General features: G+C 46.0%; 1 protein-coding gene across 1 annotated transcript in view; it reads right to left on the reverse strand.

Moving 5' to 3' along the window:
• The window catches only part of MCM3AP (minichromosome maintenance complex component 3 associated protein), a 109,594-nt gene that overhangs the window by 82,011 nt on the left and 11,802 nt on the right, over positions 1–15,781 (reverse strand). The window contains exons 2-6 of the mRNA XM_063931836.1: positions 13,285–15,781; positions 11,774–11,991; positions 4,827–4,905; positions 4,612–4,744; positions 4,331–4,524 (exon numbers count right to left, since the gene is read on the reverse strand). The exon at positions 13,285–15,781 is cut by the window's right edge and continues 96 nt beyond it. Of these exons, the coding sequence (XP_063787906.1) occupies positions 4,331–4,524; positions 4,612–4,744; positions 4,827–4,905; positions 11,774–11,991; positions 13,285–15,781 (3,121 nt within the window). The remainder of the gene's footprint in view (positions 1–4,330; positions 4,525–4,611; positions 4,745–4,826; positions 4,906–11,773; positions 11,992–13,284) is intronic.

Genomic DNA, 15,781 nt, shown 5'->3' on the forward strand with positions numbered 1-15,781 from the left:
AGGATCTATTGAGATTGAAACAACTTCTACAAAGACAGATACGTACAAACTGGGACCTTACCAGCTTGGAAAACTATTTGAACCACAAAATTTGCCCCAGGGGTCTGAGACCAAGGGTATTCCCAGCCTTTGATTTGATTACCGAAAATCTTAATAAGGAATGGGAGAACTGTCTCCTGAAATGCTCCCAGGAGTTAATGAATATCCTGGTGAAGCACGATAACTTAGTTTTGGAGGAGGTCGGCAAAGAAGTTGAAAAATTAACCAAAACACTGGAAACCTGGGAAAAGGATACCCAATTTTAGAAAATGTTTGAAAAACAGGAAAAGGAGTTGGAAACATATGAGGACACTGTCATAGAAAGGAAGAGGAACAAATACATGCGTGATAAACGAGACTTTCTGAATGACAGGATCTTCAAGTGGAACGAGGGATTCAAGGACCTCAATAGAAGACAGAGATATCAGGAGTCATATACATCATCAGAGGTAGAATCCTCAGGAGGGGAAGAGACTTATGAAACCCAAAGATCGGATCCCAGAAAACAGTCCAATATTGAACAGGATCCTTTTTTAGGGGGGAAGCGGGGAGGAAGAGGACTCCCCGCAAAAGAAAGACGAGGAGGGGGACAAAGAGGAAGATACGAACCCCAAAGATGGGAAACCCCAGTGACAGACCGATATCCCAAAAGGAAGGTGAACTACAAGAAGAAATATTAAAAGAAGACTCCTTACTGAAGATAATCAATTTATCAGACCATACACTTACAAACTGGACAAGATGCGGTCCTAAAGAAGGGTCTCTCCTTTGCCCCCCAGAAAAGCTTTAATCGCTTTCAATGGGAGAAGGACATTAGGCTATTTGGCCGTAAACTTTTGTTGATGAAATACCATGCACGAAGGGATTCAAATCAAAGAGATGATTTGCCCTCACCCTCACAACTAGCAACAGAAGAAGGAGACACTAATGCTATGTCATCCCTAGAAGATTTCACTGATTTTACTGAACAAGATCATGAAATGATATCAGTTTTGGAGGAGCTATCAAGAACCAATTACACTAACCCTGAGACAGCAGGACGGGTTATCTGTAAAAATAAGTCAGTATTCTTTCCACAGGACCAGATATGTCCTGAGGTAAGGATATTCATGGACATGGTAAGCCGTGATCTGGATAAGATTTGCAAACGCAAAGTTAGATATAAGGACAATCTTACACATGAGGAGAGGAAAGCCCTGAATGAGATCAGTAAATGGGAGGATGTGGTCATCAAGCCCTCCGACAAGGGGGGCAATGTTGTCATTTGGCCTAAGGAAATGTATGTGAAAGGACCCATGAGACAGCTTAATGACCCTCTATGTTACACCAAAACTCTCTTCAATCCTACGGACAACTGCAGATTGGTCCTGAATCGTATCATCGAACGAGCTCTGGCTGAGAGGGTGATAACTAAACAAGTTTGCCATCCTATGTACGAGACACTGGAGATGTCATTATGAAATTACATGACGTAAAGCTGGAACAAAACCATCTTCTAGCGAGTCTCGATGTAGAATCCCTATACAGTAGCATTGACCATCTGAAGGGTATCTCTGCGGTTGAATACTTCCTTGATATGGAAGGTCCTAGTGACTTCAATAAATTTCTATTGAAACTACTACACTTTGTTCTCTACAAGAACATTTTCACGTTCGCTGATATATTTTACACGCAAGTACGCGGAACAGCGATGGGCGCAGCTTGCGCACCGACGTACGCAAATTTATACTTGGGATGGTGGGAGGGGGAAGTGGTTTTTAGTTAAGAAAATGAGGAGTTCACTAAGAAAATAATCTCATGGATGCGTTATATAGACGATATATTTATTATCTGGGAAGGAGAAAAGAAACAACTAGAGGACTTCGTCAGGAAACTCAATAACAACACCCTGAATTTAAGATTGACACACGAGATTAGCAGAGATGAGATTTCTTTTCTGGATTTACGAATCTATAGAGACACCAACGGCATGCTAGCAACGGAGCTATATAGGAAAAAAACAGCTAGCAACAGTCTACTTCTGAATACCAGCTCTCACTTTCCGGCTACGATACAAAACATACCTAGAGGAGAGTTCCTGAGACTCAGGAGAAACTGTACAGAGGATGAGAATGGTCATTCTCCTCCTTTTTTCTTTTTCCATACACTGTACAGCCCACATACAGATGGGAATTCTCAGTACTCAGCAAACAATGTCTTCCCCACAAGCTCCCCAGCCATATGCTACCCATAAGCTCGCTCCCAAAACAATAAGTACTGTAGAAGTAGGAGGGAATTAAACAGTAGAATATTAACTGGTGAAAATGTTTCTTGCTAGAAGGTAAAGCTACACTTCTAACAGGTAAAGATTCTCAAGGGTCAAGGGGGTACAGGTTCCAATTTGGTGGAAGTGGAGTGATTTCTGCGATATAGCCGCAAGTTTTAAAGTGAAAATTTGGTTTAAAAGAAAAAAATATGCTGGATTTGCCTTAAAATAAATTACGGCTGTAACGCCCCATCATTGTGTTCTGCCCTGGCTAAAAGCTCCCATACACCTGCCTAGCATTTCCCCAATGCAACTAGAACTGCTGATCGGAACATCGATGAACCAAATCCAGGGGGTATGGAGAACTGCCCAACTGCTATTGGCACTAGGGCTGGTAGCACCCAGGCGAACCTGAACTTTTTTTTCTTTTAATATACAGGCCCCACTTCCCTGTGGAAAAGTTGCTCTGGTGGACTAATGGTGAGGGAGCCCACATTGTAGGTTTCCTCGCTATGGTTAAACTAGCCCTGGCTGGTTATGCCTGCCCCCAATTTCTTTGATATCAGCCTAGGCAAAGGCACTAGTGTCGTTTATGTTTAGAGAGGGGACCCTGTGATTTTTGAATATTAATATAAATGACATGCTTCCAGCAAACACACAGGATTTTTTGTTCGGGACAACAATCAGCCAACTATTCGGCTAGAGCAGGGGTGGGGAACGTTTTTTCTACCAAGGGCCATTTGGATATTTATAAAAACCTTTGGGGGCCATACAAAAATTATCAACTTAAAAATTAGCTTGCCCCCAGTCAGTTGTTATGCCCCAGTAGATATACCCCCAGTCACTTGTTATGCCCCATTAGATATGCCCCCAGTCAGTTGTTATGCCCCCTAGTAGTGCCGCTCACACACACACACACACACACACACACATATTAAAAGACAAGAAAAAAAACACAATACTCACCAGCCCCGCTCCTGTTTCCGGACCGCTGCCCTCCGCCTGGCCGCCTGCTCCTCGGAACTATGGGAGTGCTGCACATGTACACTGCCTGAGCTGGAAGCCGGAGTTCAGGAGTGAGCTTCTGCCTCCGGCTGCTGCTGAGAAGGGAGCTGGGTGCCCGCTGGTAACAAAATCTCAGCGGGCGCCCGACATCTCCCTCGGTTAGGTGAACCTGGCCGGGCCTGATTAAGTGGCTTTGCGGGCCTTATACGGCCTGCGGGCCTGAGGTTCCCCACCCCTGGACTAGAGGAAAGTCCCGATATCTGTGCTACACAATTTTTGTTATTTATGAAGAATAGGTTGAGGGGGAAATAAAACAACAGATAAAATAAATCTTGTTTACGCATACACTACACCAGTGGTTCTTTAACGGTGTGCTTAGGCACTCTGGGGTGCCTCGGGACACTTACAGGGATGCCCTGGGTTGGTGGTCAGGTACCAATTCATATTGTTTATGTCAATGTAATAGGCAAAACCAGTGCTGGTGGCTGCCAATCATAACATAGTGGACAAACAGAAGCAAATCCTGTCCCTCAGCACACAACTGACCCTAAGGATGCCATAAGAAACACAATTTATTTCATATTTCTTTCTACGTTTCTCAATAAGAAACTTTTGGCCTAGGGGTGCCGTGAAAAAAATTCTATACTTTAAGGCACCGTGAAAAGGTTTGGTAACCGCTGCACTACACAATTTTTACACCTGGACATATTAGATTATTGATAATGCACACATAGTGGTCGATATTGGGAGACTGGAGGTAGAGATTTTTGGTTTTGATCGACTGATCGGATAATCTTAGGTGCATGTTTGTGGGAAAGATTTCCCTGATTTATTTGTGAAATGCCGAAACGATCATTTATACACACTGAACAATAAATCAGGCCAATTAATCATCCCAATAATTGTGCAGCATGTACCTAGGTTTAGTTTCAAAGTTTTCCAATTGTTAATAGCTTCCAGAAGATATTTTAAATTAATTTACAGTAGATCTCAAGACCACATAGTATTTTCTAAGACAATGAACACTAAAAAGAACCACACCTTGACGCAACAACCTATCCCTCTGGTCTAGAAGACGATACTTCTCTTCTGCAGTTTCAGCCACTGTACCCACAAGATGCAAAAGTGAATGTTTCTGAGATGACCACGTGGTGTCAGAGGAAAGTGCTAGGGTATCTGAACTGTCAACATCAAACTGAAGACTTTTGGAAAACACAGATTTCTGGTTGAAGGATCTGTGAAGTCAAAATACACACAGACCTTCAGAATACAATAGCTTACAGTCCAAAATACCACATTATTACTATATGACGCACACTCACCCCTTCAGCCCCTGCATCTGAGAACTGCGCAACGGGGAGGAAGTGGAGCTGGTTTCCTTCTCAGCTTCCCCGTCTTCTCGCTCTTCCTTCTGTATGCCTTTTTTGGATTGTCCCGTCTCCTTCTTTGTTGGACCTGAAAAAGTAAGAACATTAGTACACGTGTATTTACACATTATAGGCAGATATTCTACTTGAGAAAAATCAAAAACACTCACTGATTTTCTTCCGGTGCCAAAATATGGACACGTCCCTGTGCAGCCTCTTCCCCACCTTCTTGGCAGCTGCAGCAGAGTTCTGGATAAAGAATAACAAAAGAACAAATCAAGGTGAATTAGTGAAATACAGTCTTCTAGGTTGCTTGAGAGTTCTTAATACATTATCTACAAGAAACCAAGTGCGCTAAAGTTTAATGATCATAGTGCCATTAATTTACGCAGCACTGTACAGAGAATATAGGTCATTAATTTCAGTCCCTGCCCCATTGGAGCTTACAGTCAAGTCTGCAGCATACACACTAGTGTTATTTTTTCGATGGGTCTTGCAGTTAAATAACAGGGAATCGCATGTTCTGCTGAATGAGAATATGCTTTTATGGATTCACTTTTAAGCCGTCCACACACAGTACTATTATAACAAAAATGACCAACCACTGTACAGTTTTGGCTCATTTTTTTCCGATCACAGTCCGGTCCTATGGAGTTGGGATTATACGGTTACGAAGGAAAAATAAGATTTTACTCACCGGTAAATCTATTTCTCGTAGTCCGTAGTGGTTGCTGGGACTCCGTAAGGACCATGGGGAATAGCGGCTCCGCAGGAGACTGGGCACAACTAAAAGAAAGCTTTAGGTCTACCTGGTGTCCACTGGCTCCTCCCACTATGACCCTCCTCCAGACCTCAGTTAGGACACTGTGCCCGGAAGAGCTGACACAATAAGGAAGGATTTTGAATCCCCGGTAAGACTCATACCAGCCACACCAATCACACCGTATAACTCGCGATACTATACCCAGTTAACAGTATGAACAACAACTGAGCCTCACAACAGATGGCTCAACAATAACCCTTTAGTTAAACAATAACTATATACAAGTATTGCAGACAATCCGCACTTGGGATGGGCGCCCAGCATCCACTACGGACTACGAGAAATAGATTAACCGGTGAGTAAAATCATATTTTCTCTGACGTCCTAAGTGGATGCTGGGACTCCGTAAGGACCATGGGGATTATACCAAAGCTCCCAAACGGGCGGGAGAGTGCGGATGACTCTGCAGCACCGAATGGGCAAACTCTAGGTCCTCCTCAGCCAGGGTGTCAAACTTGTAGAATTTAGCAAATGTGTTTGACCCCGACCAAGTAGCTGCTCGGCAAAGTTGTAGAGCCGAGACCCCTCGGGCAGCCGCCCAAGAAGAGCCCACCTTCCTCGTGGAATGGGCTTTCACTGATTTAGGATGCGGCAGTCCAGCCGCAGAATGTGCAAGCTGAATCGTACTACAGATCCAGCGAGCAATAGTCTGCTTTGAAGCAGGAGCAGCAGCTTGTTGGGTGCATACAGGATAAACAACGAGTCAGTTTTCCTGACACTAGCTGTCCTGGAAACATAAATTCTCAGGGCCCTGACTACGTCCAACAACTTGGAAGCCTCCAAGTCTTTAGTAGCCGCAGGCACCACGATAGGTTGGTTCAAATGAAAGGCTGATACCACCTTAGGGAGAAACTGGGGACGAGTCCTCAATTCTGCCCTATCCATATGGAAAATCAGATAAGGGCTTTTACATGACAAAGCCGCCAATTCTGACACACGCCTGGCCGAAGCCAAGGCCAACAGCATGACCACTTTCCACGTGAGATATTTTAATTCCACGGTTTTAAGTGGCTCAAACCAATGTGACTTTAGGAAATCCAACACCACGTTGAGATCCCAAGGTGCCACTGGAGGCACAAAAGGGGGCTGAATATGCAACACTCCCTTAACAAAAGTCTGAACTTCAGGTAGTGAAGCCAGTTCTCTCTGGAAGAAAATCGATAGAGCCGAAATCTGGACCTTAATGGAACCCAATTTTAGGCCCATAGTCACCCCTGACTGTAGGAAGTGCAGAAAACAGCCCAGCTGAAATTCCTCCGTTGGGGCCTTCCTGGCCTCACACCACGCAACATATTTTCGCCAAATGCGGTGATAATGGTTTGCGGTCACTTCTTTCCTAGCTTTAATCAGCGTAGGAATGACTTCCTCCGGAATGCCCTTTTCCTTCAGGATCCGGTGTTCAACCGCCATGCCGTCAAACGCAGCCGCGGTAAGTCTTGGAACAGACAGGGCCCCTGCTGCAGCAGGTCCTGTCTGAGCGGCAGAGGCCATGGGTCCTCTGAGATCATTTCTTGAAGTTCCGGGTACCAAGCTCTTCTTGGCCAATCCGGAACAAAGAGTATAGTTCTTACTCCTCTTCTCCTTATTATCCTCAGTACCTTGGGTATGAGAGGAAGAGGAGGGAACACATAAACCGACCGGTACACCCACGGTGTCACGTCCACAGCTATCGCCTGAGGGTCTCTTGACCTGGCGCAATATCTTTCTAGCTTTTTGTTTAGGCGGGACGCCATCATGTCCACCTGTGGCCTTTCCCAACGGTTTACAATCAGTTGGAAGACTTCTGGATGAAGTCCCCACTCTCCCGGGTGGAGGTCGTGCCTGCTGAGGAAGTCTGCTTCCCAGTTGTCCACTCCCGGAATGAACACTGCTGACAGTGCTAACACGTGATTTTCCGCCCATCGGAGAATCCTTGTGGCTTCTGTCGGTTTACATGGGCGACTGCCGTGATGTTGTCTGACTGGATCAGTACCGGCTGGTTTTGAAGCAGGGGTTTTGCCTGACTTAGGGCATTGTAAATGGCCCTCAGTTCCAGAATATTTATGTGTAGGGAAGTCTCCTGACTTGACCATAGTCCTTGGAAGTTTCTTCCCTGTGTGACTGCCCCCCAGCCTCGAAGGCTGGCATCCGTGGTCACCAGGACCCAGTCCTGTATGCCGAATCTGCGGCCCTCTTGAAGATGAGCACTTTGCAGCCACCACAGCAGAGACACCCTGGTCCTTGGAGACAGGGTTATCAGCCGATGCATCTAAAGATGCGAACCGGACCACTTGTCCAACAGGTCCCACTGAAAAGTTCTCGAATGGAACCTGCCGAATGGAATTGCTTCGTAGGAAGCTACCATTTTTCCCAGGTTTCGCGTGCAGTGATGCACCGACACCTGTTTTGGTTTTAGGAGTCCTCTGACTAGAGATGACAGCTCCTTGGCCTTCTCCTCCGGGAGAAACACTTTTTTCTGTTCTGTGTCCAGAACCATCCCCAGGAACAGTAGACGTGTCGTAGGGACCAGCTGTGACTTTGGAATATTTAGAATCCAACCGTGCTGTTGTAGCACCTCCCGAGATAGTGCTACCCCGACCAACAACTGCTCCCTGGACCTCGCATTTATCAGGAGATCGTCCAAGTACGGGATAATTAAAACTCCCTTTTTTCGAAGGAGTATCATCATTTCGGCCATTACCTTGGTAAATACCCTCGGTGCCGTGGACAGACCAAACGGCAACGTCTGGAATTGGTAATGACAATCCTGTACCACAAATCTGAGGTACTCCTGGTGAGGATGGTAAATGGGGACATGCAGGTAAGCATCCTTGATGTCCAGTGATACCATGTAATCTCCCTCGTCCAGGCTTGCAATAACCGCCCTGAGCGATTCCATCTTGAACTTGAATTTTTTTATATATGTGTTCAAGGATTTCAAATTTAAAATGGGCCTCACCGAACCGTCCGGTTTCGGTACCACAAACATTGTGGAATAGTAACCCTGTCCTTGTTGAAGGAGGGGCACCTTGACTATCACCTGCTGGGAATACAGCTTGTGTATTGCCTCTAACACTGCCTCCCTGCCTGAGGGAGTTGTAGGCAAGGCAGATTTGAGGAAACGGCGGGGGGGAGACGTCTCGAATTCCAGCTTGTACCCCTGAGATACTACTTGAAGGATCCAGGGATCCACCCGTGAGCGAGCCCACTGATTGCTGAAGTTTTTGAGACTGGCCCCCACCGTACCTGGCTCCGCCTGTGGAGCCCCAGCGTCATGCGGCGGACTTGGAGGAAGCGGGGGGAGGACTTTTGCTCCTGGGAACTGGCTGTATGCTGCAGCTTTTTCCCTCTACCTCTGCCTCTGGGCAGAAAGGACGCGCCTTTAACCCGCTTGCCCTTATGGGGCCGAAAGGACTGTACCTGATAATACGGTGCTTTCTTTGGCTGTGAGGGAACATGGGGTAAAAATGCTGACTTCCCAGCTGTTGCTGTGGAAACGAGGTCCGAGAGACCATCCCCGAACAACTCCTCACCCTTATAAGGCAAAACTTCCATGTGCCTTTTAGAATCTGCATCACCTGTCCACTGCCGAGTCCATAACCCTCTCCTGGCAGAAATGGACATTGCACTTATTTTAGATGCCAGCCGGCAAATATCCCTCTGTGCATCTCTCATGTATAAGACTGCGTCTATAATATGCTCTACGGTTAGCAATATAGTGTCCCTGTCTAGGGTATCAATATTTTCCGACAGGGAATCTGACCACGCAGCTGCAGCACTGTACATCCATGCTGAAGCAATAGCTGGTCTCAGTATAATACCTGTGTGTGTATATACAGACTTCAGGATAGCCTCCTGCTTCCTATCAGCAGGCTCCTTTAGGGCGGCCGTATCCGGAGACGGTAGTGCCACCTTCTTTGACAAGCGTGTGAGCGCTTTATCCACCCTAGGGGATGTTTCCCAACGTGACCTATCCTCTGGCGGGAATGGGTACGTCATTAGTAACCTTTTAGAAAATTACCAGTTTCTTATCGGGGGAAGCCCACGCTTCTTCACACACTTCATTTAATTCCTCAGATGGGGGAAAAACTACTGGTAGTTTTTTCTCTCCAAACATAATACTCTTTTTTGTGGTTCCTGGGGTAACATCAGAAATGTGCAACACATTTTTCATTGCCTCAATCATGTAACGTGTGGCCCTATTGGAAGTTACATTAGTCTCCTCATCGTCGACACTGGAGTCAGTATCCGTGTCGACATCTGTGTCTGCCATCTGAGGTAGCGGGCGTTTTAGAGCCCCTGATGGCTTTTGAGACGCCTGGGCAGGCACAGGCTGAGAAGCCGGCTGTCCCATATTTGGTATGTCGTCAAACCTTTTATGTAAGGAGTTGACACTTTCACGTAATTCCTTCCACAAGTCCATCCACTCAGGTGTCGGCCCCGCAGGGGGTGACATCACATTTATCGGCATCTGCTCCGCCTCCACATAAGCCTCCTCATCAAACATGTCGACACAGCCGTACCGACACACCGCACACACACAGGGAATGCTCTGACAGAGGACAGGACCCCACAAAGCCCTTTGGGGAGACAGAGAGAGAGTATGCCAGCACACACCAGAGCGCTATATAACACGGGGATGAACACTATAACTGAGTGATTTTCCCTTATAGCTGCTTATATATATACTGCTGCGCCTAAATTTAGTGTCCCGCCTCTCTTTTTTACCCTTTGTAGTCTTGAAACTGCAGGGGAGAGCCTGGGAGCGATCCTTCCAGCGGAGCTGTGAGGGAAAAATGGCGCCAGTGTGCTGAGGGAGATAGCCCCGCCCCTTTTTCGGCGGACTTCTCCCGCTTTTTTATGGATCTCTGGCAGGGGTATTTTTCACATATATAGCCTCTAGGACTATATATTGTGATTTTTTTGCCAGCCAAGGTGTTGATATTGCTGCTCAGGGCGCCCCCCCCCAGCGCCCTGCACCCATCAGTGACCGGAGTGTGAGGTGTGCATGAGGAGCAATGGCGCACAGCTGCAGTGCTGTGCGCTACCTTGTTGAAGACCGAAGTCTTCTGCCGCCGATTTTCAGGACCATCTTCTTGCTTCTGGCTCTGTAAGGGGGACGGCGGCGCGGCTCCGGGACCAGACGATCGAGGTCGGGCCCTATGTTCGATCCCTCTGGAGCTAATGGTGTCCAGTAGCCTAAGAAGCCCAAGCTAGCTGCAAGCAGGTAGGTTCGCTTCTTCTCCCCTTAGTCCCTCGTAGCAGTGAGTCTGTTGCCAGCAGATCTCACTAAAAATAAAAAAATAAAAAATATACTTTCTTTTCTAGGAGCTCAGGAGAGCCCCTAGTGTGCATCCAGCTCAGCCGGGCACAAGATTCTAACTGAGGTCTGGAGGAGGGTCATAGAGGGAGGAGCCAGTGCACACCAGGTAGACCTAAAGCTTTCTTTTAGTTGTGCCCAGTCTCCTGCGGAGCCGCTATTCCCCATGGTCCTTACGGAGTCCCAGCATCCACTTAGGACGTCAGAGAAACTAGAACTGTCAATGTGCTGTGTGCAGAGGGTCTTGGTAGACTTGGAAAGACAGACATTGGGCCTTATATAAGCCTGCGATATGTCACTGGCAGGATTCCCAGATTTTTAAAGCAGCAATAATATAAAAGCTAAAACCAACATTGTTTTGTGGTTTAAATGATTGCTGATTAAAAATACCAGAAACGTTCGCCCATGCCTGCGTCTTGCAGGTTATTATACAAGGCCAATAAGTCTGCTGTGCAATTTGATTCTTCACTGCTAAATGGTGTGAAGCGCTTCACTATTCTAACATCTAATTATGTTTGCTGCACCTGTAATCTAACAATAGGATTTCCACACGTAGAGATAATGTATACAAATATAAATAATCAAGCTTCTGTAGGCATGAGCTGCAAAGTAACCAGTGGGGTTGGGGTGGATGTACTTTATATATTAAAGAAACAAAAAAAGAAGGATTGAGGCAAACTCTAAAACAGGTCCTGGTGTCCAACCATTTTATTTTCTACATGGACAATGTGAAAGCTAAGTTATGAAACTGTCTATACCTCCTCACACAGAAAAATGGCAAATGTGGGGACAATAGGAACTGCCCCTGTCCTGACCAAATCCAACCACAAAACAGCATTTTCCCCAATAAACTCTGCCCCATTTGCAGCCTGCAAATCAGATCTGTCTAACACAAGCAGGGACGTATGCAAATGTCAACAACAACAAAAAAACCCGTCAACATGGCACATACTTCACTGTAGATTATAATAGGGTACATAATCTTACTAACTTACATGGTTGTAGAAATGGATAATAGCCATCTTGCTCATCGGCCTGCAGTACAAACGCTGGATTTTGCCGAACTTTTTGAAGTAATTTTCCAAAGCTTGTTTTTGATTCAGGCTTGGGGGCAGATTCTTCACACTGATAGTGTTCAGCTCGCTGGGAGGTACTGAGCGGTCAACACTATCAGAGCGTTGTTCCTTTCTCATTGGGGTCTTGGGTGAGGTTTCTGAACAAAACAAGATCATGGTGCATTCCTCTCATGGCTTTCCACTCCGTGCCATCAAAATGCATTTGTACACACCCTAATATGGATCCCCTATATAATAACCCAACACGTATTTCGGTATAAAAGTTGCTATGTTTAATAAGGAAATAATATAGCAGCAATCCGTATATGCTACAAAATTTTCAGTCACAATAATCTTTAAATATCTCAGTTTCTTCTGAAGGTAACATAACACCTTCATCCATTCACCTTTTCAGATCTCTAATTAAATATCCATCTATCTACACACATCCACTATGGCCCAACTGGAATAGCCTGGTTTTGCCTTTAAAAAAAATGTCTGCTATGAAACGCATGGCTGCCAGCAACTCGCAGGCAGTCTGGGCCTATACGTTTGTGCTTTTTAATTTTTGGAGAACTTAAGGATGCAGGAACCGGAGCCTCGGCAGACCATTCCTGTTGATGGAGTCATTCAAATATGGACGGCGATTGGTTGCAAATTGATGTAGAACATCTTTTGTGCAGTATGACCAAGAACCAACATTGGCTCACTTTATTATACATTGTTAGTAGAGATGTATGGTTCGGTTTTCCCGAAAATACAAATGCAACCAAACTTAGGGGGTAGAGTGTCGAATCATGTCCCACTTCGGAATCTCCCCGCTTGGGACTGCTGTCAGTTCGGAATTTGGATTTAAAAACTGAACTTAGGTTTTGGACTGCATGTAAACAGGTCCAAATTACATGATTTTAGCTGTTTTATCGGTTTTTATAAATTTGAAAACACTTGAGGGTGGTTTAGCCAAAACTAAAACACAGTGATGAATTAGGACCAAATCACAGGGGTCCAGGTACATCTCTAATTGTGGGTGTTATTTTGGGTAAAGGCGACACTAGGCAACGTTCAGCAGCATTAAGTGATTACCAAGGTTTCGCTTAACAGCTGCATAATCCCCTCTTTTCATGTTCTCACAATTCATGGCTATAAGTTATTGTTATATAAAATAGAAACATTTTCCCCCTGTAGCTTAAAAGTAGCTTGATTTCAAATAAGCCATTACCACAATACACTGCTATAAGTTTCCCATGGTCACTGGTTTAGCCCTGGCATGTTTTATTATTACATCAACTCGTAAAACCCACCTCCAACCCCAACATCTCCAAGTTTCCTTCTCTTGGCTTTTGGTTATTAACAACTAGATCTTTCTTCAAACTTCCTCCCGACAAAAATAAATAAAAAATACATTTTTTTTCCAAATCAAAAAACATAATGTAAATATTTTGTGAAAATACCTTCAATTTCTTCCGGCAGTTCTCCCTCCTCCAACACAGGCTGAACTCTGGCGGATACAAGGTGACTAGCCGCAGCTGTAGAGTAGTCTCTGTCAGGTGCTTGGTGGCTCCGTCCTGCCAATAGCATTCTACTAGCTGTCTGGGTTGTTGGAGCTGGAGTTTGGGTCTTACTGAATGTCAGCTGACTGGCTACAGCTCCTGAGTTCGTTTTTACTGATGCGGTTTGGCCAGATCCGGCAAGATGACTTCTTTCCACTGGATGACTGGATGCAGATGAATCTGGTTTAAGTGCAGAAAGAGTTTCCTCTTCCTTTTTGGGACTTTTACTGTGCTGAGTTTTCATTTGGCTTTTAACAACATCATATAAGCTCCTCACCAAAAGGTTAGCACCTCCTGTTAGATCTCTATTTAACTTCCTAGACCTTTTCACTGGAGCGTGATCCCTGTGCAAATCTGGAGGCACAGCAACTGAGTGACTCTGGTCTTCTTTTCTTTTTGCTCCTTCTTCTTTTCTGGAATCTTCTGTAAAACTACTGAAACTACTATCAACACTTGCAAATGGAGGCCTGGAAGTCGGAGTTTCATCTTTGCTTTTCTTGTCAGAAGAGAAAGGAAAGAAACGACTACTCTGTCTCTCCGCAGATGCAGCTGGACTTTCAAACATGGGCTGCTCCATTACCTCACTCTTTGCTTGAGGTGATATGGTAAAAGAAGTCGATATCGGATTGGGTTTACTTGTCCCAGTGAAGATTGGCTTGAAAATTGTATTAGCAGGAGGTTTAAAACTGAGGTCGGAACTTGCAGAAGACATACTAGATAAATGTGAAAATGGTGTAGCTGCCATGCTGGTGGTTAACTTGGAGTCTGGGACAATAGAACCAGCAGTCATCTGTGTGCTAGCTCCAAATGCTTGACCTACATTTATAGCTTGACTAGATGTTGATGTGTTTGATGCATTACCAGCTGCATTCCCAAACACATTGGTCTTCCCTGGGTGACCAGACTGTGCAGTTGATGCAATTCCAAATGTAGATGTCTGCACAGATGTGGCCTGAGCATATGAAGGTGGTTGGGCAGAGCTGTGCTGACCAAATTCAGGAACACTACTGGGTTCCTGCCTGGTACTTTGTTTACCAAATGCTGACTGGAAGCCAGATGCACTAAAGCTATTTTGGCTAATATTTGCCTGGTCAGATTGTGTGGATGCTGTCTGACCAAAACTTTGTCCAGTTGTGTTCTGACTGTAACCTGGAACAGGCTGTCCAAAGAGAGAACTCTGACTCGTGCCTCCTACAATCTGTCTAGTTGATGACTGCTCAAATACAGATGAGCCAGTAGCTGCTTGTCCAAATATTGTGGCACTGCTTCCAAAGGAGGGTACAGATGGGACAGCAGTAGCCTGTGTAAATATAGAAGCAGGCTGGTTAGTAGTTGCCTGGGCAAAGTGAGAAGTTGATTGGCTGGATGGTGTCTGTACAAAGGGGGATGCAGACTGGCTAGTAGCAGTCAATCCAAAGATAGATGCTTGACTGGTATTGCCTTGTCCAAAATTGGAACCAGTCTGCACACCAGATGGCTGCCCAAATACAGCACTTTGTAATGACTGGGTATTGGTTGACTTTCCAAAAAGGGAGGAAGACTCTCCAGTGGTTCCGAGCCCAAACACTGGAACGGTTTGACCTGAAGGTGTCTGTCCAAAAGTAGTAGTAGACTGCCCAAAAGCTGGTGCGGGCTGGGCGGACTTGGCCTGCCCAAATGCTGGGGCGGGCTGGGCGGACGTGGCCTGCCCAAAAGCTGGGGCGGGCTGGGCCTGCCCAAATGCTGGGGCGGGCTGCCCGGACGTGGCCTGCCCAAATGCTGGGGCGGGATGCCCGGACGTGGCCTGCCCAAATGCTGGGGCGGGATGCCCGGACGTGGCCTGCCCAAATGCTGGGGCGGGATGCCCGGACGTAGCCTGCCCAAATGCTGGGGTAGACTGTGCAGCAGAGGCATGTCCAAATGTAGAATTAGCAGACTGTCCAACGGAGGTCTGTCCAAATGTAGGCGCAGACTGTCCAGCAGTAGCCTGCCCAAATATTGAACTGGACTGTCCAGCAGATGTCTGTCCAAATGTAGGTTGAGTGGACTGTCCAAACATAGAACCAGACTGCCCCACAGAGGCCTGGCTATATATAGAACTGGACTGTCCAGCAGCGCCAAATATAAAACTGGACTGCCCAACAGAGGCCTGTCCAAATGTTGGAGCAGATAGCCCAGTAGAGCTCTGTACAAATGTGGATGCAGAGAGTCCTGTAGAAGACTGTCCAAAAGCAGGATCTGATTGTGATGTAGTTTGCCCAAAGACAGAAGCAGGCTGGCTACTACTGAGTTGACCAAACATTGGTGGTGACTGACCAATAGGAGCCTGTCCAAATGTAGCAGCAGACTGATTCGCTGCACTCTGGCCAAATAAAGAGGTCTGGCCAAACATAATGTTGTTTTGGTTATTGGAGACAGA

The sequence above is a fragment of the Pseudophryne corroboree genome, chromosome 6 (genome assembly GCF_028390025.1).
Source record: "Pseudophryne corroboree isolate aPseCor3 chromosome 6, aPseCor3.hap2, whole genome shotgun sequence".
NCBI lineage: Eukaryota > Metazoa > Chordata > Amphibia > Anura > Myobatrachidae > Pseudophryne > Pseudophryne corroboree.